At 41.6% G+C, this 25288-nt stretch overlaps 3 protein-coding genes across 3 annotated transcripts; all 3 read left to right on the top strand.

Annotated features, from left to right (window-relative positions):
* Positions 1 to 5878: 5878 nt before the first annotated feature.
* Positions 5879 to 9393, top strand: LOC139127651 (uncharacterized). Its single transcript, XM_070693566.1, has 2 exons — positions 5879 to 7136; positions 7250 to 9393. Exons 1-2 carry the CDS (start codon positions 5879 to 5881, stop codon positions 9391 to 9393), a joined length of 3402 nt encoding a protein of 1133 aa, XP_070549667.1.
* Positions 9394 to 9567: 174 nt separating this feature from the next.
* Positions 9568 to 10215, top strand: LOC139127650 (uncharacterized). Its single transcript, XM_070693565.1, has one exon. The coding sequence runs from the start codon at positions 9568 to 9570 to the stop codon at positions 10213 to 10215; it is 648 nt and encodes a 215-aa protein (XP_070549666.1).
* A 31-nt stretch (positions 10216 to 10246) lies between these two features.
* LOC139127649 (uncharacterized) lies at positions 10247 to 11155 on the top strand. The gene has a single exon (XM_070693564.1). The coding sequence runs from the start codon at positions 10247 to 10249 to the stop codon at positions 11153 to 11155; it is 909 nt and encodes a 302-aa protein (XP_070549665.1).
* The last annotated feature ends 14133 nt before the right edge of the window (positions 11156 to 25288 follow it).

The raw sequence follows: 25288 nt of genomic DNA, 5'->3' as shown, positions 1-25288 counted from the left end.
CATAGTCAATTTCAATAACTGGCCAACTAGCTTTTGTATTGAATTGCTGTAGCTAACGCATCAGCAAAGCTAGCGAAGCATAAACCATCCCACGACCAATCCTCCAGCAATATAAATCATTTCATATTTCTTTTGCTCGGGACTGGGCTGATAATAATCTGAGAATTGCGCTAACGCTTGCGCTGCTTTGCCTGACGCAGAGTTGGCTTGTGCCACCGCTGCTGCTTCTTCCAGGATTTCTGCATCTGTATCTCTTAACTCAGCTGCAGCATGCGCGTCCTTTGCTTGATTTTCTCTTTCCCAATCAGCTTGGAGTAATCTTTTTTCTGACCAGACGGCACGATCATGTTCAAATTTTTCTAATGCTTTATCATGTCTAATTTTCTCTTCAATAAGAGCCTCACCATTCCCAGAAAGCTTTTGTCCGATAATATTTCCTCCTGTGAATGCCGTTGCATTTAATACAGCACCGAGAACTGTCATTCCTATAGCTGAAGCCATGATTGTATATTTATATTGTACGTAATAATGTTTATATTTCTCTCGCTTTTTTGATACTCCTGTTTTTCCTTGTTATTACAAGGTATTATTTCAATTTTCACTGTATATACGACCTGCCACGGTTATGTCAATCATGTCTGGTCCAAGTAACTTCTGTCTAGGTACAATTCACGGACAAAATCTCGAGCTCGAAGATCTGAGTGATGTTAAAGTTAACAATAATACTAAGATAGCTGGTAATCATAATAAGGATTACGTCCTTCATTACAAAGACCGTGAGAAACTTTTTGTTTTTAGCCTCTGCCGCTGTGCAAAGTCACGAACATGCTGTAGAATTTTCCGAACTTAAAGACGTCGATGAAATTACAATAGACGCTACAAAGGCTGCAAATGATCCTACTCCTTTTGCTCTGACATGGGATAAGGCTAGTCAGAAATTCATGCCTTATAATGTACCGCGTAACATCTTAGATATATTGGATAGTGAAATTGCAGGAGGTGTTGCTGAACTGCCAGGAACTCCAAATGTGATTTATTTTGATAGCAATGTTAACAAATATAAATTGTCCGATTTTCGCCTTTATCTTAATCCTAATAACCCATACATTACACTACTCGGTATACCGATTCACCTAAAGATCAAACCACTTTCAACAATAATGAAATCAGATAATACACTGCGAAGGTGGATAAACGAGGGGGAGAATTATTGCTCATACAATGCGAGAGGGGTTCCAGTGAGATTATTTTGGGACACAACTTTGCAGAAACTGGGCTTGAAAAGTGTCGGTGAGGAGGCAGCTGAATTAAATTTACAGACTGCAAATCAACAGATGACAGATAATATGAAAATACTTCAACATGGTACAGTTATTATCAAATATATAAAATTAGGTACAGGAGACAAGTTTGATGATTTAGTTGGAAATGTTGCTATAAAAACAGATTTAAGAACACCTTGCACTCTTATCATAACTATTGATAAAGATAAAAAATACCGTCAAGGACACTATGTGCTCACATTCGGTTTGAATTGGTCCATTCAAGAAATATTTAAAACCAGAAAAAACAAGAATGACAAAAGCAAATAAGGTCTCCAACTTAGGTACTGGAGGTCATCTTTAGGAACATGCATATCAATTTCTATAGCAATGGGAGAAGCAGATCCTAAATACGTAAGCAAATGTCAACAACAAAAAACAGAGAAGGCTTGATAAAAACAGAAAATGTGGGAGTGGGCAAAAATGCACAAGGGATCTGGTAAAAAAGTAATGCTGCATCATCGATCTTCTAGACCCTACCCCCTCCTGAATATCAAATGTTCCACCCCTTGGTATTACATAAGACCAAATGACAGGAAGTACATTTACAACCTTGGAGATTTTTAATTAATGCCATGAGTGTTATCATTCTAATGTAAACAGCACTTAAGTTAGTTACAGATCGTGAAATGCCTTCCACTGTGGGCGGAGATTACAACATCTGGAATTATCCTGGATCCAAATTTCTCATCAGTTGTTGTATGTCTTACATAGAAAAGTTGCAAAAATTGGTCCAAAATGAAAAAATCACCTCAGCTTTGTTTTCTGGATCAAATTTTCCTACAAATTGGTACCAAATATGACAAAATTATGTTCACAGCCTTCAAAATTGTCTCACAACATATCCTGGGTTGGTGTAGGTCATTTAAGGTCACAAACTGAGAAAAGTACCTAAAATATACAAATTTGGGGTTTCCCAACACTTTGAGCAGAAAATTTATCTAATAACATCTTTCGGGACTTTATACCAAATTACAAAGCTATCAAACAAGTAATTTTGAGATAAAGTTTTCTTGACCAAAAATGACAATATTGTCTTAAAAATACAATTTTTTATATTTCAGGACAATTTCCACATATCTAACTATTGTCATCTCTGTACGTCTGTGTACCAGATATGAAAGCTGTCTGTCCAGGGGTTTTAAAAAGGAAATACTGTCTAAGATTTTTTGACCAAAAATGACAAAATTGCTTAAAAATAGTAATTTTCCCAATTTTGTCATAATTTCAACAAATTAGAAGAGTAACACCCTTGCAAAGAGACAACCCAAATTTGAGAGCGATTGGGCTGGCGGTTTCAGAGAAGAAGAATTTTTACTGAAAATGAGAAAAATCACAAAAAAATTCAGCAAAAATACAAAATTAAGGATATCTTCACAATATTCATAAAACTGTATAAGATTTACCTAAGGTACTTGCACACAAATTTTCAAAGCAATCAAAAAAGCGGTTCTTGAGTTATTAATTCTTAACCATTTTCACATTTTGTAAGCTCATTTGCATAATTTTGGCAATGCAGACTTCATTTGAACAAAATCTCATCTATAGCCCAGGATGCATCCACACACCAAATACCAAGCTGAAACGTGCAGCGGTTTGCGTGTTTTTGATGTTGACGGACATACTGTATGTACGTACATACATACATACATACATACATACATACATACATACATACATACATACATACATACAGACGCCATCGACTTCAGCCTATACGATAAACTCACATTGGTAAAACCAAATGTGAGCTAAAAAGATTTAGATATTTTTACTACGTACTCCGGAAGAAAGGTCGTCCGGCAACATTTCATTTGTTAAAAAAGATACAACTACTTACACTTTAGATATAAGTACCATTTATCTAAAACGTCTCATTTTGTTTGAAGTAATGGTCTTCTGACATATTTTAAGTTCGGAGGAAATTTCTAAAATTTTATCTATCGGGTGAACAAGTTAACTCCCGAGTTCAGAAAAAATCCTACCGGAACGATTCGGTAGAAATTTTTTCATGAAAACTGTAGAATGAGACAAACCTGTGTTATGACATCACAGGCTGCTAAGCAACACTCGAAGCCTATCAGAAAGTCCTACTGGAAAGCCCCTGCTGGAAAGGTATTGCACAACAGCGTCTTCCTTCGAAACCCGTTCCGGTAGGGTAGGGGAAAATCTAACATAAGTGTTAATATTGCTCCATAGGAAAAATGAGAAACATAGTGAAAAGGGCAGGTGAACAGAAGATATTGATAAATTCATACTTCCATTCAGAAGACGAGAATCACCTTCGGAACGGGCCCCTGTGGCCTTCGTAAGAGCAGAATTTTTTACTTACATCACAGTCAGAATCTATCTAACAAATGATCTCCCTTCCATCCGATAATAGAATGCCGTTCTGATAGTGGATTACCCAGTGAGTCATAGCTAGCGCTGAGTGACCTATATCCTGACTCAGTGGGGAATTCCCTCTTCCACGCATGCACAATAGGCAAATCGGTAAGAGGGGATTACCCTTCTGTACTACATGTATATCTGACTCAGTGGGGAATTCCCTCTTCCACGCATGCACAATAGGCAAACGCGTAAGGGGGAATTCCCCCTTCTGTATGTAGTTAAATAAAAACAAAATTTATCACAGTTGACCTCGTTTATATTACTACTAAATGGTTTTAAAAATTTGTCATTGTATCCATATTTACCTAACTACTGACCGGGCACGATACACTGAGTGTATGTCACGGTTCCGTGTGTATGGAGGTAAAAAGCGATCATGCTGACCAGAAATGAGTTCCTGAGGGGTACATCACTCAAATCTCAATGGATGGAACGGATTTTACGGGAGTTGGGACTTGGAAATCTCTTGCAGAAATTCATAGACGAATAAGTCGATCCTAAAGTAGTGATCTCATTATCAGATGGACGTGAGTGCGATTGGTGATCGTTCAAGACTCCAGAGTAAGGACGAGAGCAGCTCTGCATGGCAATGCTGTGTGTTACCGGGATTATACGGCCTCCCACGGGGCCGTATAACGCTGGTAACACACAGGCCTGCCATGCAGAGCAAGGGCGAGAGCACATTTGCTAATAATGGCGTGCACACATGTCAGTCTACATGTCAGTCAATTCAAATTTCAGGAAAGTATCCGTACATTTTCGTAATCGTATGGCGTAATCATGCAACCCAACGGCGATTCCCGAAAGGACATGAACGGTTCCTGGAAGCGTAAAAATCTCTCTCTCCCCCCCCTCTCTCTCTCTCTCTCTCTCTCTCTCTCTCTCTCTCTCTCTCTCTCCCTCTCTCTCTCTCTCTCTCTCTCTCTCTCTCTCTCTGTCTAGCTGTTTTGATGTTTTGATTTGTCGACATTTTTGCGGGTTCGCGGTCACAACTCAATGTTGATGTCCATTACTGAACGGGTATTCCTGCCGTGTTCAGTATCAGACACTCAGAACAGGAACAACGCTGGTAATATTGCGTCTTTAGTCTTGAAAGCCAGTATAATTCGATTTTTTACATTGCAACAGCAGGCGATAGCTAGTTGCAGAAATTTTAACATCGTTGAGGCTAGTTTGGTCCTCAAAACCATTGACCCTCGAGACATTTCTCGAGGGTCTATGTCAAAACTAACAACAGTACGCTCGAAAGTTGTTGTCGGAAACAGGACAGTAACATTGATCAAGCCCGGATTTTGCATGGTAGCTGTGGAAACCGGTGGTTTTCTCAGAAAACATGCGATGTATTACTTACTGCCCCCTTTGAGCTTAGACTTTTATCATCTTGCTCCCACACATCAACAGGATCGTTCAGTCACGTGAATCTGTAAATTAATCAATTATAATAATAATCATACCGAATGCATCAAACACATTGGTCACAGTCACGGGTCGAATTCGAAGGACGTTCAGGAAGAGACACAAGTGACGTGTCTGTGGTGGAATTTATATTGGTTTTGAGAACATAATACGTCTCATGTATCCGTTCATCCGACAGTGTACTGGAGCGACGAAAGTTACGACCAGCGCCCTCTCTGGCGGATTGTAGGATCTGTGATTTCAATGAGACGTGTTTTCGCGAGATGAGAAACTTTTGCCATGTGTTTCTCGAATTTTCTGTGTGGTTGTAGTTTTTATCGAGTTTATCGATATGTTATCGAGCAGACGTCATTTTCATGTCATTGTCAGTGTTACAAGGACGTTAGAACACTCTCAATGAGGCGGACTTACACGTTTTAGAAGACTGTGGACTTTCATGCAGGATGCACGGTAAACTGTATGTTTTTTGGCTGTTCTTTTGCATCGATCACACGTACGAGCAGTTGTATTCGACGTCACCGAAATTTGTGTTAGTAATAAATACAGTTCTTTGAAAATTCGTCTATCGTCCTAACACAAAATTGGTCCTTCGAACCGGATTGAAGCGAACTGCAGGTAAACATCGTACATCGAATTAGAACTCGTCAATTACGGACGTTTTCACACGTACCAGCCACCGTTCGTTTCAACGTACAGCTGCTGTGTGCATAGTGTATCTGATCAACGTTTAACTATAGATATCAGTGAACATGGCGGACAACGGAGATACGACATTACGACGATCACAACGTAGTCGACAAATGCCCGCTTACCTCGCTGATTATGACTTGGGCGATGACGTTGAACAAGAAGAGAAATTAGTAACACACTGGGATAGATTAATTAAGGAACGTGGCCTGATGTTAGTAGACATCAACCGTCATTGTGAAAAGGCCGACAAGCTGATTAAAGATTGTGGAAGTCGAACAACATTAGAGAAAGTCAATGCACGACTTGAGAGATCATTGGCAGATCTAGAGAGGCTTGCATGTGATTTGGTGCGCCTTGCTGAGACTTCAGAGTACCCTGAAGAGGAAAAGTTTAAAGTCACTCAACACTTCACCGTTACAAAGGCACAGGTTGAGGACTATCAAGACAAAATTGCTGAACACTTGCATGCGAGAGACAAGGAGACATCTTCAACAGTTGGATCCCCTGCTGCAGAGAGGAAACGGGAGTGTCAATCACAAACTACGCTTTCAGAAACCAAAGAACAGAAATACTCTGAACAAACATTGTTGCCTCAAAATTCAGAATTTGAGGTGAAACAAGAGGATGAGAGTATGAGCGATCACAAATCTGTTTCCTCACATGCCTCTGTGAAATCAGCAGCAGCTAAGATACAAGCAGAAGTAGCAACGTTACGTGTCAAACAAGAAAAGAAGCGATATGAAGAAGAGTGTAATTTGAGAGCAGAAGAGGAGAATTTACGTCAGGCAGAGCATAGGCTGCAGCTGCAGAAAGAACAGGACGAAGCAGATAGAGTGGCCCTGGAAGCAGAATTATGGGATGGTTTGAGTAATAATCAGTACATTGCTCCACCATTCAAACCAGGACTATCAACCAATAAGGCGATGAAGGAGGGGACTTCAAGAATCAAAGTCAAAACTGAGGCACACTTTGATTCCCCCATCGCAAAACACCTAGAATCACTTTTCACTGAACCGAAGGTGAAGTATGATACTCCACATATTGACACATCGAAGGAAAGCTCAGAGTATGTACACAAGTTTTTCCAGGGAATAGCAAAACCATCTTTACCAAGATTCAGTGGTGAAAAGGAACAGTATCAGGACTGGCGTGAACAGTTTGAGATATTCATAAATCAAGCGCAAAGTACTGTCCGTTTTAAGATGGTCATGTTGAAAAGTTCTTTGAGTGGCCGAGCCTTGCAGTTAGTCAGCAGACTAGGCTATAATGATCACCAGTATCAGATGGCATTGACCAAGCTTGATCAACGCTATGGTGGTGAAAGCGGCAATTTCAACGTCAACTCGATGCGTTAATTGCACAGTCTACCTTAAAGGAAGATGATCTGAAGGGTTTAGAGGATGTAGCCAATCGTCTTTGTGACTTGGTAGCAAAACTGGCAGACTCAGGTCGTGAATCAGAGTTGATTGGTCCATCTACCCTGTACACTCTGGTCCTTCAGAAAATTCCGGAATCTTTGGTGCTACAATACTACGACAGTCGTCCTAAACTGAGAGAGGATGGCTTATCTACATTTGTTGACTGGTTAAACCGACAAGTCTGTGTTCGACTGGAGTTGGCAGAGATCAAAGAGAAAGCCAAGAGGTCGTATACAGAGTCAGCAAAGTCATCCGGCACCAGGAGATCACAACGCAGTGGTACACACGCTAGTGAGACTTCGTCCAAAAGCCCTAAGGCATCTCAAGTCAGCTCCACCAGTCCAAGCAAAGACTCCTCAACCACGAAACTGAGTTGCCCACTGTGCAAAGAAGCACACCACATCGTCCAGTGCAGACAGTGGAATTCGTTCTCAGTCGATGAGCGTTGGAAATTTGCTAAAGAGAATGGACTGTGTTATCGCTGTCTAAAAGTTGGGCATCACGGAAGAAAGTGTGCTGATGTTTTGAGGTGCAAAATCGACGGCTGTGTGAAAACTCATCATAGACACCTTCATAAGTCTGAACCAGCAACAGAGATTGCAACCGACACAGCTAACAACGCCTTTGGAGTGTCCAAGGACGGAAAGGTTATTCCAACCAAGGTTGCCCTCCGACTTATCCCTGTTTTCATCATCGGAAGGGCTGGTGACAAGAAAAAGGTAAATGCCTTTCTAGACGATGGATCTGACTCCACGTATATCCGAAAAGATATTGCTACTGCATTAGGATTACAGATAGAAGACAATGAGCTGACGGTGTCGACCTTGGTAAATCGAGGCACGAAGGTCGACAGCGGCCTTGTTGCTGTCACCATTGAGAGTCTAGATGGGCGAGTGAGACAGAGAATCGGAGCTCGAACCCTGAACTCTATGTGTGACAACCTAAGCATTCCAAACTGGAGAAGACACGGGAGGGAATGGTCACATTTGAAAGGAATTGACTTTCCTAAAATCCCTGGTCGTAAGACAGTAGATATTCTCATCGGGGCAGATCACCCGGAGTTAACACTCTCCCTTGAGGAACGAGCAGGATGCCCAGGAGAGCCGGTTGCCCGCAAAACACCGCTCGGATGGACTTGCATTGGTGTATACCATAAAGGAGGAGTCCTGAGCCACACTTCACATGTTAGTTCTTTCCATTCACAGTCAGAGCAAGATGTCGGCTTGAATGAAGCTCTACGTAACATGTGGAATTTAGATTCGTGGGAGAGTAAGAAAAGAAACGTTCTTACACCTGAAGAGCGACTCGCTGTGAGCAAAACTGCTGGATCGCTGAAGCAGGTCGGTAATCGTTATGAAATTGGCATACCATGGAGAGATGAACGCCCAGAGTTGCCTGACAACCGTAAAGCAGCGGAAAATAGACTGTTGAGTTTAGAAAGAACTCTGTCGAAGAAACCCGCCTTGGCAACACGTTACAGGGAGGTGATGCAGGCCAACATCAAAAAGGGGTACTTCGAAACGGTTGATGGTACGGAAGGGACTGGACCTGGTTGGTACCTACCACATTTCCCGGTAGTGCGTGAAGACAAAGCCACTACAAAAGTAAGGATAGTTTACGACTCAGCTGCCAGAACTGAAGGAGTGTCTCTCAATGATGTGATGTTACCAGGTCCAAAATTGCAATTAGACGTGGTAGATGTTCTACTACGTTTCCGCCGACGAAGGATTGCAATTGTTGGGGATATCAAAGAGATGTTCTCACAAATAGTTATGGCAAAGGAGGATCGTCCGTACCATAGAATCCTGTGGAGAGACCTGGATACGTCAAGACCGGTTACAGTGTATCAGGCAGCCCGTCTGACGTTTGGTGATTGTGCCTCTCCGTATCTAGCTCAGTATGTAATACGTACACATGCAGAGAGCAACCAAGAAAAGTTCCCATTGGCAGCAACTATATGCACTGAAAGTATGTATATGGATGATGTAATGGACTCACAAGACGACGATAACGTAGCCATCCAGGCTCGTGACCAGCTATCTGGTCTCTTAGCACCAGCTGGGTTTCAAGTTCGACGTTGGTGTAGTAACAGCACTGCAGTTCTGGAGGGCATCCCAGAAGACAAGTGTGCTACAGGAGTAAAGGTGAAAGAATAGGAGCTCCCAAGCATAAAGACTCTCAGAACTAAATTGGATGCGGCAAGGGATACGTGTTGATTCTAATTTACTGCACAATCTCTTTTAATTCACACAAAGGGATCTCTCCTGCGTACAGTAGCGACATTGTTTGATCCATTGCAGTTCCTGGCACCATTCATAATTAGAGCTAAGATGATCTTGCAAGAAGCATGGATCCAGGGGCTTGGATTGGATGAAGAATTTCCGCCAAATCTGTCCGACCGTATAGCAGAGTGGTGTCTGGAATTACCAAAGGTTTCCAAGATGAAGATACCCGGGTGTTATCAAGACCGTCCATCAGCAAATGTGTCACTGCATACGTTCACAGATGCTTCCAGCCTTGCATATGCAGCTGTGACATACATGAGAAGCATAGGTGAGGATGGGAGAGTTGCAGTCAGATTTGTCGTCGCAAGAGCAAGAGTTGCACCACTTAAGGCAGTTAGCATACCGAGGCTAGAGTTAATGGCGGCCTTACTTGGTCTTCGTATAGCAGACAAAGTCTCCTGTGTTCTAGAGAGACCGCTGTCTCAACACACCTTTTGGTCAGATAGTATGGACGTAGTACATTGGGTTCATGGCCAATCTAGGAAATACAAACCCTTCGTTGCTCATCGAGTTGCAGAGATTCAGAGTAAAACCCACCCATCACAGTGGAACCACGTGCCAGGCAAAGTCAACCCAGCAGACCAAGCCACCCGCGGCATCGGGGTACATGAGCTAATAGCAGGGAGTTCATGGATAAATGGTCCAGAGTTCCTTTACGGAGGGGAGCACGATTGGCCAAAAACCTGTCACTGAATTTAGTCATTCGGGGGAAGCTCTAAAAGATATGTCTCAAGCCTGTGCTCAGACTGTCAACACACCAGCTGGGCCCGCTACATCAGAGCGTAAGTTTCCCATTGACGCCAACAGGTTTTCTATCTGGACTAGATTCGTCAGGACAACAGCATGGGTGCTGCGCTTTATCAGTCTGATTAAAGCAAGACGCACTGGTAAGTCCATAGATGTACAGCCCTATTTGGAAGTATGTGAACTTCAAGAGGCTGAAAAGCAGATACTCAAGTATATCCAGATGGAGAAATTTGCAGATACCATCAGTGATCTGAAAGTAGGGCGTCTGACAAGAACCAGACCGTTGAAATCCTTGTCACCTTTTTTGGACAGTGACGGAATTCTAAGAGTAGGTGGACGCCTTCAAAGATCCAGTCTGCCGTATGATGCCAAACACCCGCTGTTGGTGCCATGTCGCAATCATATTGCTACGCTGATAGTGCGACACTATCACATCAAAGTTGGCCGGCACAGTAAAGGAGTAAATGCTGTCCTGTCAGAGACCAGACAAAGATACTGGATAGTTCATGGTAGAGAAGAGGTCAAAAGAGTTCAATATGACTGCAGACTTTGCCGTAGACGGCGTAAAAAGGTAGCAGAACAAATCATGGCTCCACTACCATCTCACAGGATCACCGTGCCAGTTCGAGCATTCGCAAAGTCTGGAGTTGACTATGCTGGACCTTTCTACACAAAGTTGACCAGAAGAGTCATTGCAAAGAGATATCTATGTCTCTTTACATGTACTACGTCAAGAGCAGTCCATTTGGAGCTTGCCTACTCCATGGACACTGACAGTTTTCTCAACGCCTTTTCAAGAATGGTGGCAAGACGTGGGAAACCAGAAGAAGTTATCTCGGATAATGGCACAAACTTTGTTGGTGCAAACAGAGAGCTTGTGAGCTGATTTGTGCCATGGTCAACTCAAAATGTTGATAGTGCTGCCAATAAAGGTATAGTCTGGAAGTTCAACCCGCCATTGGGGTCACATCATGGTGGATTGTTTGAGGCCCTGATCAAGTCGGCCAAAGTTGCACTGAAAGCAATTCTCGGGGATGCACGAGTGACAGATGAGGAGTTACATACAGCCATAGTAGAGGTTGAGGGATTGATGAACTCAAGACCTCTAACGTATTGCAGTAACGACCCCACAGATGAACCTGTGTTGACTCCAAACCATTTTCTGTATGGTCAAGCAGGAGGTCAGTTGGCACCAAGGGTGGTAGATGAAGTAGCTTGCAGTCCAAAACATCGATGGCGCTTCGTTCAGGACCTCGTAAACCAAGTTTGGAAGAGATGGAATCGCGAATACCTATCTCTACTCCAGAACCGAGGAAAGTGGTGGACTCAACATGGAAATGTGAAGGTCAACGACATCGTTACATTAGTCGACCCAGCAAATCCACGGGGACATTGGCCTCTAGGTCGAATTGAGGAGGTTTACCCAGGAAGGGATGGGTGTGTTCGTACGGTGAAGGTTTTAAGTCAAGGCCGTACTCTCGTCAGACCCATCACCAAAGTGTGCCCTTTGGAAGCTGAATCTATAAGTAAACAGGAGGTGACCAAACCAGTTTGTCACGGAGGGGAGGATGGAGCGACGAAAGTTAAGACCAGCGCCCTCTCTGGCGGATTGTAGGATCTGTGATTTCAATGAGACGTGTTTTCGCGAGATGAGAAAACTTTTGCCATGTGTTTCTCGAATTTTCTGTGTGGTTGTAGTTTTTATCGAGTTTATCGATATGTTATCGAGCAGACGTCATTTTCATGTCATTGTCAGTGTTTACAAGGACGTTAGAACACTCTCAATGAGGCGGACTTACACGTTTTAGAAGACTGTGGACTTTCATGCAGGATGCACGGTAAACTGTATGTTTTTTGGCTGTTCTTTTGCATCGATCACACGTACGAGCAGTTGTATTCGACGTCACCGAAATTTGTGTTAGTAATAAATACAGTTCTTTGAAAATTCGTCTATCGTCCTAACATGTACCGTACAGTCGTACATCGAATCAATAATATACCCTAGGGGTTCAACGTTTTCACCGTAAAAGTGCTCATTCAAAAACTCAAAGTCATCGCGACTGAGTCCAACGCGGCGCAAGAAATTTTATTTTTTAGTTTCTCAATCGAATCCACGTCACGTGGTCAAGAATTACATGCTTACTCCTGCATGTAAAGGCGAGGCTATGCCCCGATGATGGATTGCATCATGAATGTATAGTTCATTTTTTCCCGACCCAAAAAAGCTTTGTTCTATTAAACTGAACTGATTTATCACATTTGCCCAGACACACATGCTTGTTGTGAAATATATTTCTCTCTCACGCACAGATACTTCTCCTTGTCTGTGCACACGCATAGTAGACCTGAGACCTCCTTACAAATACAACATTTCTTCGTCGCTTTGCAAAACATCTCGCCAAGTATCAACTTTGAAGCACGGGCTACGTCTTTGTAATGTTAGATGGAATAATATTTTGGTCAAACAGGAATATAATATTGAAGATAAAAATACTTTTTATCAAAGCATGTGTCAAATATCTAATCACAGTCGGCCGTCCCAAGATGTGATACTTCTAGGATTCATCAAACAAAATCTGTACAACATACAACTATTTTGAAGTATTGTTTACAGTTTTAGTGGCTCTTTTTTATTCCATTGTGTATTTATTTTTAAAACTCTGATTAAATTGTAGTTTGGAAATAAAATTTCTAATTTTTCTTTGTAAATATTTGCTGTGTAAAATATTTGCTGAGTGTGTGTGATAAGTGACACTGCTTTTGGCAATTAGTGATTAGAAGAGACAATATCATGTCATCATGTTGGTAAAAGGTCTATAGAAATATAGACAACTTTTAACCCAGATGATTTCGTCTTGCCCTTACATCATTTGAATATCAAATCACAACGGTGATCCCCCCCTTTAAAATCGGATGCAATGTTTTTATTTGTAGCAGTAACTCAGTTACTGTCCTAAGCTGGTTGAATGAAATCATGTGCCCAGTAGATTGGTACACACCTCTCAGTGAGCTTTCATTGATTCAGTGGCCAAAATTATTCCGTGAAAATCGAGTATCGTTCACTGCTAGCATTCTAACTTGTGAGAAGCTCAAATATGAATAATTACAGATGCCTTATATGGTAACGTTGGTATATAAATACAGAACTGTATTAACTGGAATTTATGTAAATCCTGCAAAATAAGCAGGAAGCGCTGCCAGCACATTGGCTGGAAATACACGTAAATACAGGCAAATGTAGTCCTTTATTTACAGTAAATATAGGCAAATACAGGAGATGTATTGACCATGTATCAATAGTGCATATACAGTTAAACACAGGCTGAATTTCCCTGTATTTACCGTAAATACATGGCTGTATTTACCTGTATCTGTCTGAATTTGCAGCAAATACAGCCAAAATACAGGGTCAATACACTCTGTATTATAGCCTTTTCACGCAGTGTATATTGATTACTAACATTGGAAACCACTGGATGACATCAAAATGTTGGGAACTAAAGTATTTTCAGCCCCCCTACCCTCATAGGTCAGAGCTAAACTTTCAAGTACCTCCTCTACAACCCAAGAATTTACGAATCCCCTCGCCGTGTTTTTTGTCAACGCGATTTAATATTTGAGATTTGAACATTTGCAGAAAAATGACAAATGTGTTTTCTAACAGTTTTCAAACACTGTCACGTATGTTTCTCCACAGGGATGTATCCAGTTATTAAAAAAAGTACTGACACAAATATTAAATTCAGACCACGTCACTCAAGAAAGTTCGCACCACTGTATATAGCTACTACTTTACAGCATCGCGGGTGTAAAAGGCACCGTGGCAGCCGGGTTACAGATCTATGTTGGCCTGCTGACGTTGAGATGCATCATTGCCTTATGACGGGAGTTGCACAATATTTTTTACTTTGGCATGTTGTTTTTTTTTCTTGTAGTATTTTAGTATACTTTGAAACATTGGTATTGTCTGATTATGAATATCTGTGCAACATCAATTACTGTCTTTGCTAGCATTTGATATTTTAAACAAAATTCGATGACGACATGTTTTAGACAACCAGAGATTTTATATTGACGATGTGTAGACGGGTACGTGTCAAAGTCGCAAAATTTACCCTAACGTGCACCTCTTGACAGAGTGCTTTACAAATACGCCCACACAAACAATGACGTCATGATCTATTTTCATGCGTTTAACACGAGATACAAAGATTCCTGGAATTTGAGTGCCAAAGCGTTTGTAAAATTGCGTTTATGTAAAATGCTGTTAGCAGACCAGTACGGCTCATATCAAAATTTACATACAGGGACAACGTCAAAAGCATTATGTAATTTATGACCTACATTGGGTCCACAGTGATGTAGTATTTTAATCGATGGATTCAATTCCGCATTATAGTAAAACCGTATTCTTACTGTTGGCATAGTGTTTTGACATTTGACAGTTTAATCTCAACTTGACGATACATGACTGTCTTTCCCACCACTATTCAGTTATCATGGCATTGAAGGACGCTTTGTCATCCAAGGTCTTTGACCTATGGTGGACGGAAATTGGTAGCATTTATTACTTAGTTTATCAGTATAAGTTTCTACAAATGGAACACATTATTTCGAAGTATCATTCTCACAAAGTTACAGGCATTGCAGATATATGTCTCTATGAACCAATTAAAAATGTGAACGTAGAGTATTTGGTTGTATATTCAATATGGCCGCCATACTCCTATTGAACACTACTACAAACTATAAGACAATATTCGGTACACCGTGTTATACTTACATCCTTCCTGGTTTGCGATTATCTCTATAAAAAATCCTGGCAAACTGATATGTATTATGCTACATCATTCCTGTGGCAAATCATTGGCGCCTGTATGTAGACGGATAGATGGTTAAACGTCACACGGTGTTTGTCAAACTAATATACAGGTACACGGGCGTGACCTCCCTCCAGGTATTGAGTGTTGAGTACCTTCAACAGCATACTCCGAGTTCAAAAACCGACTAGGACTTAAACGTCCGAGTATGGCCGAGGAAAACTGCTTACTCGGACATGTATAGGCTGACTACATGGCCTACTGGGACTTGAATTCGCCGAGTAACACTTGTCTATAGAAAGGCATGGCTGGAAAAGCACAAAAGAAATGCTCGATCTTGTGATAAGAAGAATGTGCAAACAATGTATGCGGAACTTCCGGTCATCTCAGAGAAAAGGAATGTCAAACGGTCAAACCACGGTCACCCCGGAAGCAATGTTAGACAAATTTCATTGCTTCCGGGGTGACCGTGGCTTGACCGTGAGACGCCCCGACGTGCGTCATTACCATGTTGATAAAAATTCAATATTTCTGTAATTGTACACTTACAAAAAGTATCCTTCTGTAGTCTAATCTTAAATGATGATCAGTTTCTCAGTTTCTATGCCAAATTCACGCAGTTGTAGTACAGACCCTCTTATTAATAAATTTGCCGAGTACGAATATTCTTACTAAAAATTGTACTTCTATTAATGTTGTGTGTAACAAAAGTACTCTTCAGCACTGGAGTCCTAGGTGATCGGTATTTATGCAAAATTCAGAGTTTTGCGTCAGACCCTCAGATATATGGTCCATATAGTTATAGCAGTAACTTGATGCTCGAACTAATATGCCCTGAATTATCAACGTCGATTCACGATTTTTCGATTGCCTATAGGCTGTACATGTCCCATGCCGTTAGTTCGTTGGATGCCTGACCAATCGATCTGTCCCTATGCGGTAGAAATGTTGGTTTTGTTTCAACTTCGTGATTCAATAGTCTTATTATCGCCTAGATCCCCGTTTGTGTTCGGAAAACAGTGACATCAATATCTCTCCCCGCATAGATCGTCCTGGTTGAGCATCTTCGTGTGCTTCCTATATTTCTTCATCGTTTCGCACGGGCCTAGTCTTTTGTACATTGATCAGGAACTAATGACGTCAGTATGCATTAGGATATTACATCGGTGAAATTAGGATGGAATATTGAAGATAAAATCCTTTTATCGGTCGACAAAGCGAGAAAGAAAGAACCGATAGATATCTTATCATAAACGAGGAAATCGGGATCGGAGAAAAAATACTTCGATTACTAACATAAAGAGCATTTTTTCAACTTTGAAAATAAAGTCATCCCCTTTCCTTCCATCTCCGTTCTCATTTGAAAAAATAACCTGTCCCTGTTTATATAAAGGTCCCGATTTTGCCTCGGCCATACTGACCGACACATGGGTATATCTTCAGCTATTTTTCCCGTTTCGTAAAGACATCACCAACTATAGATTTTTATGCACGGCGCAGGTCTGCCTAAGTCAATTAGGAAGGGAACTGGTGATAAAAATACTTTGATTGCTCGATTCACACAGAGAAAAGTCGAACGCATGAGCAACTCTGCGTTGCGTTCTTGGTATTGGTGCAGTCTTAGCTTCTCTGCTGTATGGGAGCATTCAGTAATTACAAGGGGAGAGGCCTGGAGATTTGGATAGGTTCACTTTTTAGAAAACTGTCAAGGGGTTCACTATTTATAAACCTATCTTGAGAGAAGGGTCACTTTTAAAGCGAGCTGATTTTTACTGCCTAACGTTCGATTGTCCATGTGATATTTCCTGAATAGAAAAAATTACTGACGAAATACACCGATATTATTCTCAGGGAAATCGTCATATTGTCGTAGAACTTTCTGTGTTACAGACACGGCAATCTGTGCTGCCTTCAACTCCACTGAATAAGAGTCAATGAATTCCAGAACCGAATTAGTGCGGGGATACAGCGTGGGGCGCTTAGAGGCGCTTTAATATTTACCTGTAATGTTGTTATCATCAAATGAAAATGTAAAAAGGCATAAAAAGATTGAGGTAGAATGCACTTCGGAGACAGATATTTTGACTCTCAAAGTTTTCCATTTTTTTATCTACCACTTATGGGGGCTCATCGAAAAAGAAAAGCTTTCACCGTCTTAGTTGTTTGAAGATCGAAAATTTATTTTTCTCCATAGAGTTTACACATGGATGGCGGCCACTTAAATTTCAACCAAATAATCGGTAAATCTACGGTAATCGGTTTTTTATACCAACTTTGCAATGTGACCGGGATCATAATCTTGATTTTGAAAGAGAATGGTTGAAATGTTCGTTGAGGAAAGTTTGAGCAAAAGTTTAAGTCGTTCATTTTCGAGGCGCGTACTCGGATTGGGTGTCACACGATATGACAATGTCAACATTGCGTGAAACCTGAGGTCAGACTTGGTGTATGTGAGAAATGGACGTCAATTTCGAATTTGTCCAAATTTCGCCAGGATGATCGCATTTACGGATAACGTGATTGCTTTATTGGTTATACCGTCGGCATGATTCTATATCGGTCTTTTCTGTATTGAACACTTCAGTATAAAATCAAACACCTTTCTGAGGACAGTGCTCTGGGTTGGTGTCAGTTCATACAAGAATTACGTTCTTAATAGTAGATAGTCAAACAGAGTAAAATGAAGGGATATTTAACTTCAGCAGCAGTCATCACGTTATTGTCGAGGTGATCGCGAAATTGAGCAATGTACTTTGGCGACTGACACGTATATTGTGTACATTGTTGGGTGAAAGCTAATTCTGCGTGGCAAACCGCTGGCACCACCTCGATTGCGGCGTGCAGTTTCTCCACCAAAAACAACCCATTTTTAATCCAAAACTTGCATTGAGTTTCGTTTTCAAGCACACCCACCTCGCCTGGGTACACGATTAGCCCTGCGTACAGGTCTGTGTGTTCCCGGCGTTATACGGCGTGGAGGCCGTACGCAGGGCTTTAGGTACACGATGTGCTCAGCTGCGCTTCTTACGTAAAGCCCACTTTTGGGAGTGGGTCGGAGGCACAGAGGCCGTAAGCGAACGGGTCTAGGCAACTGTCATTGCGATGTACTCACTTTTGGTTCGAAATGCGATTCAACTGATACAAATAATTACACGATCGCGATGCACAGAGAATAACAACATTCAAACAGATCTTGTGTGTCGAGAGGTGACTCCAATCGCGAGCAGTATCAATGACAGTACTCGCCCGGCGCCGCGGTGTCACAATGTCACCGATGCTACACACCGTGCAGTGTTCAGTCCGAGTGCGATGTTTCCAGGTTAAACAAGTGATCATGTCGTGTTTGTAAAACGAACCAACGTAATGGCAAGAAAATGCCCTAAAAATCATAAAAGTTGACGAAGATTTGCTAACGATCAAATGCACAGGAAATGCATTACTCTGTACCTGTTTCACTATCACCACAGCAATCTGACATCGTTTTAGTTTTACCATTGACCCAATTGCGTCTATGGTTTATATGTTTCACAGTCCATGTCATCGATACTCAAATAAACTTACAAGCAAATGCCCTGCTTAGTTTCACTATTTGACAGTAGTTTGTGATACGTGCATTTGTTTATGCGCCGTGTGCTCCTCGATATCCGTTGTGCTGAAGTTAGTGTGTAGGTCACAGGCCTTTCACGTTCCAGCTGTACTTTGATGTTTGACGTATGCGTAGTAACATACATGTAGGTCATGTGCAGGGGTTCAATCATGGCGGTTGGTTCAAATCGCGCGGACGCCCTTACCAACATTGAACCTTGCCGTAAAGAGCAAGAAGGTGGTTTTACATATCCTTGAAGCCGTCCATAGTCACAATTTAGGTCTCCCATTGATTTGACCGGGGATTTCAGTCATCGAAAAAATGAAAAAAAGTCAAAAGATACAACTAATGTCCTTTAAGTCGATTGTCTATAAAATAAATGATAAAACAAATTTATAAAATGATTGTCTATCAACGTAAAGGCAAAAGCTTATTGGCATTCATTGCTTCTGGAGTTGAACTAAAACTTGTACATGGAAAGAAACTTGCAAAATGCTTTAGACCCTATTATATTATAGCTTTGTCAATATCAGTGAATTTTGTGACGTCATATCCATACATTATTACTGATTATGATGTATTCCATTCTGAGCATTGCGGCCCCACAGCGAGCAAGGGGTTTTTTGGGAAAACGAAAAAAGGACTGTGCATTTAAAAGGAGGGAAAATATCGGATAAACCATGTAATACACAAAACATATAAATCTTGATAATGGTGCACAATATTGATAATAATGTCTTATTGTACGATTTATCACATTTTTTGGGTCCTCACGCACGCACTTGCCGTCTGTCTGGCTGGCGCTCAGCATGCAGTCCCCGTCCGATACGTGGTTGTACTACTGTGACGTTTATTTACAACATTGTTCGCTTCGTTGCCGTATAGGTGAAACAGAACTCAGTACGTTTGCAAACTCCTAGACGATACTTGGTTTGACACATGGCATATTATCAGTTCGTTGCCACTCTTAATTTGGAGGGTCGTTTTCGAACGACTGCGCATGCCCAGATCTCAACTCGATTACGTCACTGACTTCGAAGTCTTCGTGTCTGGTTTGGGACATCGGCTAATTTCGGCCTTTGTTTTAACGCTATGCAAGGCCAAGTTAGGAAAAACATCATGGCAGCAAGAGAGCATGATAAGTCGTAATTTGCCAACTTTTCGAGCTTTCTGTTTGACGTAGTGCGATCGTGACCTCAATGTTTTCAGTATCGGCAGTGACAGGTCAAGCACCTGCAGTTCAAAAATGTCCCATTTTCGCGTACTTATGTGTTTGTGAGCAATGTCATTCAAGTTATTCAATCGATAAATATAGATGAACAAAGGATGGCAGTTTCATTGAGCTACGTTGATGGGGGACGTTGGGGGACATTTTTGAAAATCGGTTACCCTTCCAAATTGTATTCGTTTAGCCTGGTCAAGCCAGCGAAATTGATGATCGCCGAACTGTGGATGGTTCAAAGACTTTGGAAGTGCAGATTTTTGATAAAGAGCTTTATTGACTGAATGTTTCCAAGTTGTCTTTCCCAGGTTGAGGCATTTATCAAACTTCATAAGATTATTTCCAAATACCCCACACTAGGGTAGTACGTGGGTAGGGGTTGACATTGACTTCGTACTTTCCACTGTCCCTTATAAAGTTAAACCACATCGTAAACATGTTAAGCTTCAGCATGCTCGAGATACAGGTTTAATACAGATACACTGCTGTTAGTCAAACACGTGTATGTCACACATTCAGAACCGACCTAGACACATTGGGCACGGAGTGAAATCAGTTACTTTGCACGTCGCCTTCAAGTTCAACTTAATTCGCATTCCGAAACTTCATCATTATAGTACATACAGTGATAATACCAATGAATTGTCCCCGGGAATTTACCAATGAATGGGCGCTCAGTTATGAACACGGACGAAAATGTACGGCAAAGCGAACATTGAGGTCTAAATCAGCTTGAAATTGGTGTGTAAACAACCTATTTACCTTCGCTAAGTGATCGGTCCCGGCATTGTTACCCGGCTGCACTGTGGCCGGTGTCCACGCCGCCCTGGAAGATATCCTATAATGCATTGCTGTAAGCCCAACGCCTAAACCGGAAATAGGCTCATTTGGCGTCAAGACACCAAGGCGAGCGGACCGGCTTCGCTCATCAAATCTTGCCGCATATGGCAAGCAATTACGATAATGACGAATGCCTTATCTCCAAAAATCAGTAAATGACATGCTTTATCCATCCCTACTTCAGTGAGACACGTTCCCCAGTCAGTAAATGACAATCGGGCCGGGGTACCCCAGGCCTCCCACAAGTATCAGATTGTTCACACTCACAGCCCCGTGGATTGTTGTAGCGAAGCCAGCAGTTTTTCTCACAGAAACAAGTTGCATAATGTACTCAGTAAAACGTTGTCAGGTACATGTAACATGAAAACTGACTGAGGTCGAAGTGACTAAGGCACCGGGATTGATTTGACCACAAACAACGACAAGAGGGTGTGAATTACTTGGGTCGAAACGGACAGGGGTCGAGGTGACCTGCTGCCCCGGCCCTCAGCTGCAGGCCTAGCGGCCTGGCTATGTTTACATAAGGCGTCCAAATTTTAGAAAATCGCTAAAAGTAGGCAGAAAGAAAGCCCCCATTACGTGAAAACGCTAGGGGGTCGATAGGGGTCGGATGACAGTTTGACACATTTCGTACCATTAAAAGTCGAATGATACTACATTGACCGGGTTGACCATATGACTTTCATCAAAAAACGTCCGATGAAAAGTGGATACATTTGATGTTTGACCAAACTTTACAAAGCATCAATTTTTCGATCAAAAAATTCACGCGTAGAACTAATGAAAATTCGTAAAAAAATACCACTGCCTTGTACACAAGGCTCTAAAATGTCGTAGGCGTGAAAATGAGTTTATTAGAAAAAACACAGTGGCTCTTAAAATTAGTTTGAAAATTTAGCGTCTTTGCCGCGGTATCGCTAGATGGCCGTCATTTTTGAAGCGAAGGTGAAGTGGTGGATTCTGGGATATCTTCCAGGGCGGCGTGGTGGCCGGTCATCGTCCATTTCCGCGTCAGATAAGGTAGGCAACACGTACGTACATAGATTCCCACTGTAATCTGTTTGATGCATTCTGGGATTGAATACGCATGCGCATATCAAAGTTCACCGAGGTCATCCAATCTGCGATTGCGCAAACGAACCTCTAAATTTAGAGTGGTAACGAACTGATTATGTATGTCAGTGGCCATGTAAACGATGCAAGCGTGAAAGGCTACTCGAACCAGCCGTAAACGGGCCAACAACGGCAGCTTGCTGTCATCAACCTTGACCGCAAGTGTCTACGGATATACAACGGAGCCATTCAAAGTCTCGGTCCCTGAGGTCAGCTACTACCAACGATCATGACGACCGTGGACTCTCCGTTGATTTAACATCTCGGCCACTAATTCTGATGCACTGACTGTCATTCATCGTTTTTCCTCCGTGTCTGTGATTTTACCTTGCCTTGTACTCGATATCGCGACGGTACCGAAACCCTCCAGTATGTTTGTCAACTGTACCTTTCAAGCACCCGTTCACATCAAGTTCTGTCGTTCGCCGAAATAAAATAGCTCTTCTCAAGAAGCCATCGAAAATTAAATTTGTAGACACACAATTATTATTGAAATATAAACATTTGAATGACAATGTTGAACTCTGTTGATATCGTTTGCAATGAATGCTGTATCTACTAGCGACATAATAATGATCGTATTGATCAGCTAGCAGCTGATACCAGCTCGCTGTCATACTGATGTCGCGCTCGCAGGGCTCGTTAGCCAGACAGGAGTTAGTCTGGTTCCCTTCCCCTTTCTACCGCTGGCTGCGCTACACTCACGAAAAGGGTCAGGTATGCGGCAGCCATTTTGCCCAGATTTTGGGCAAATGGCGGATGCGCGTGGCGCGTGATGTCAGGCTGGAATGTTCGAAATAACAACGCTTTTGACAGCAACTCAGCAACAAAGTAGGAGGGCAGTTACATGAACATTACACAAGTCTACAAAAATCAATCTGTTTCATTATGCAAAACGTCGTACGAGGTGATATATTTGTGAAAGAACGTACTTCATCCGAATGACAGAATCGAGTTAGTTTTTTAGTTTTTTGTTTGTTTTTGAAATTTGAAATGACATATAACACTGCAGCGGACGCAGCAGATGCAGGTGCTCCCCTTAGCAAATCGACATGTTCCATTGTGTCGTCCAATCAGTGCCGTGAATAGAATGGCGCATACCTGACCCTTTTCGTGAGTGTAGCGCAGCCAACGGTAGAAAGGGGGCAGGGAACCAGACTAGATAGGAGTCTCCCACTAACTACGCCATGCGTGATCACGCTGATATGCACACTCCAAACACTGGCGGCGCTCTCACTTCCGTTTCACTTCTGCTCCCCGACACTGCAACTAGCTACTTTGCATAACAAAGGCGCGTGAATATTAGCAACGCCATTCTGTCAGGGGAGGTCAATTATGTCATATCATCATTGACCTAGATTTACGGGATCAACTATACCGCGGTAACACGAGTTTTGGACGCGCGCAACCGAAGTATAAACGTAAAAACCAAGACAGAAGTGCTACAAAGTGTTTGGAACTCACAAGGAGACCCCGGGAAGGAGACATTGTAGTATAACAATCGATCCCTACAGGCTACGGGAGAGGCGACAGCGAGAGGATACCGCGTACGCATATAAATAAGACGTCGCCGTACTCTACATCTGATTTTAATCAAATTGCGGGAAAAGTATCATTTTCCTTCTCTTGACACCGATGATGAAGCGAAAAAATGACTCTGTTAAAGGGACGGCACCGTAGTCGTATGTCCGTTGAATATAATTCAATGTGGTCAAACATAGACCCTCGAGAAAAACTCGAGGGTCTGGGTCAAATAAGCATTTTAAAATCATGTGGTATATCAGCATTTAAATTTGACATCAGAGGACGTGGAACACTTTAGGCCGATGAAGGTGAAGACAGCAACTTTGAAATGGCAAGAAAATATGTATACATATGTATAAATATTTGTTTTTGAGAATGTACAATAAGTAAAGTGAAAATGTCATTTTTAGAACGCGGATTTTCAAGGTAAAAATTAGGTCACCGCTCTAGTTTTAAAAATATAATTAAGGTCCCTAATTTTGTCAATAACATAACACAATGCCGAGTAAGCCTATTTTCACATAACTTTTGAAACCTTTGCCTGGGGTGTATCTGAATATCTAGCATAATGAAATCTGATCTGTTTTGACTGGGCAGTGTGCCAAGTTTCATGAAAATTACAATGGAAGAATAGAGTTTTCTATCATCTGACGTAATCCTTTGGCAGCAGACGTAATTGTTGCTCTCTTTTCTGTATCATTTTCATCTTATTGTCTTGTAACTTGAGACCACATCCAACAGGGATGGATGAAGTCTATACAAAAGATGAGAAATAGGAATATTCGTAATTCGTAATATTTTGCGGGAAATCGGTATACCTAGTTGAAATCGGTATTAATCAACATATTCGTATTTCGGCAATAAGCTAATTTCCTATTTGATTTAACACTTGCATTTTCGGTCAATCCCTGCATATACTGATGTAGGCCTATTGATATCTCGCATGACGATTTGCATACGGGACAATCTTGATTGCCATATGTTTCCTATTTGCAAACTAAACACCGTCAATGTAATGATATCAAGCGGTACATTTGGCGCCCATTCGGTTTTTGGAATATTAAACCTAATAATTTATATTTAAAGTAATCTGGGAAATGTGATTTTCTATCACATGTTGCATTAAGGAATATTCGATTCTAACTTTAAGTTTCTCATATATCGCTATTGGACCAATGCCCATTATTTTAATAAAGATCTAGACAGTATCCCTTGAAAATAATGATATCTGCGGAACTGAAGGCTCCCAAAAACGTGACTGCAGGCAGTTTTATTTGAAATAGATAAAGATTAATGATGTTGTCATCATTATTTTCATATTGGAAACCCTCCTTTGATACTCAACAAATCGTACACATGTCAACCACATCACATTCCGATGACGACAGCCATACGCCTAAAGTAATGTATCGTCGCTGAAATTTGCTATTTCCTCTTGTGCAAGTCGTAGCATCTCTGCTACCATGTCATTTGCCTCAATCGACACGATGTCGTTCCCTCAAGACTGTGCTACTTTTACGAGCAAGGGTGATTGCAAAATGGTCAATGTAGGCTCAGAGTTAGAGGGAAGGGAAAAAGGGCAAGCGACGCATGACATATTTCTCGAGCAAACAAAATTAGTAGCCCTCATTTTATGACTAATGAAATATTATCCTGAGCTAGTTTACATCACGAATTTCACAGTCGTCGTCAAATTTCCTTTTCCAAACTACGTTTTACATGGTCGACACTTGAAAATAGCTTGAAGTAAAACCATCCACAGAGAAACTGCAAATGACGACCGAATTCGAACGAAATAAGATGCCGCCATCAAGAAGGCTCTAGTTACATAAGATTGTATGAATCCCCAACACTTTGACATTTGTCGACATTTTTTGTATTCTTATATGTTGCCACTATGTCAGCAAATCACCT

Source organism: Ptychodera flava, unplaced genomic scaffold, assembly GCF_041260155.1.
Source record: "Ptychodera flava strain L36383 unplaced genomic scaffold, AS_Pfla_20210202 Scaffold_34__1_contigs__length_2629520_pilon, whole genome shotgun sequence".
Classification (NCBI taxonomy): domain Eukaryota; kingdom Metazoa; phylum Hemichordata; class Enteropneusta; family Ptychoderidae; genus Ptychodera; species Ptychodera flava.
Note: the sequence above shows the minus strand (reverse complement) of the source record. Positions and strands in the feature narration are given on the sequence as shown.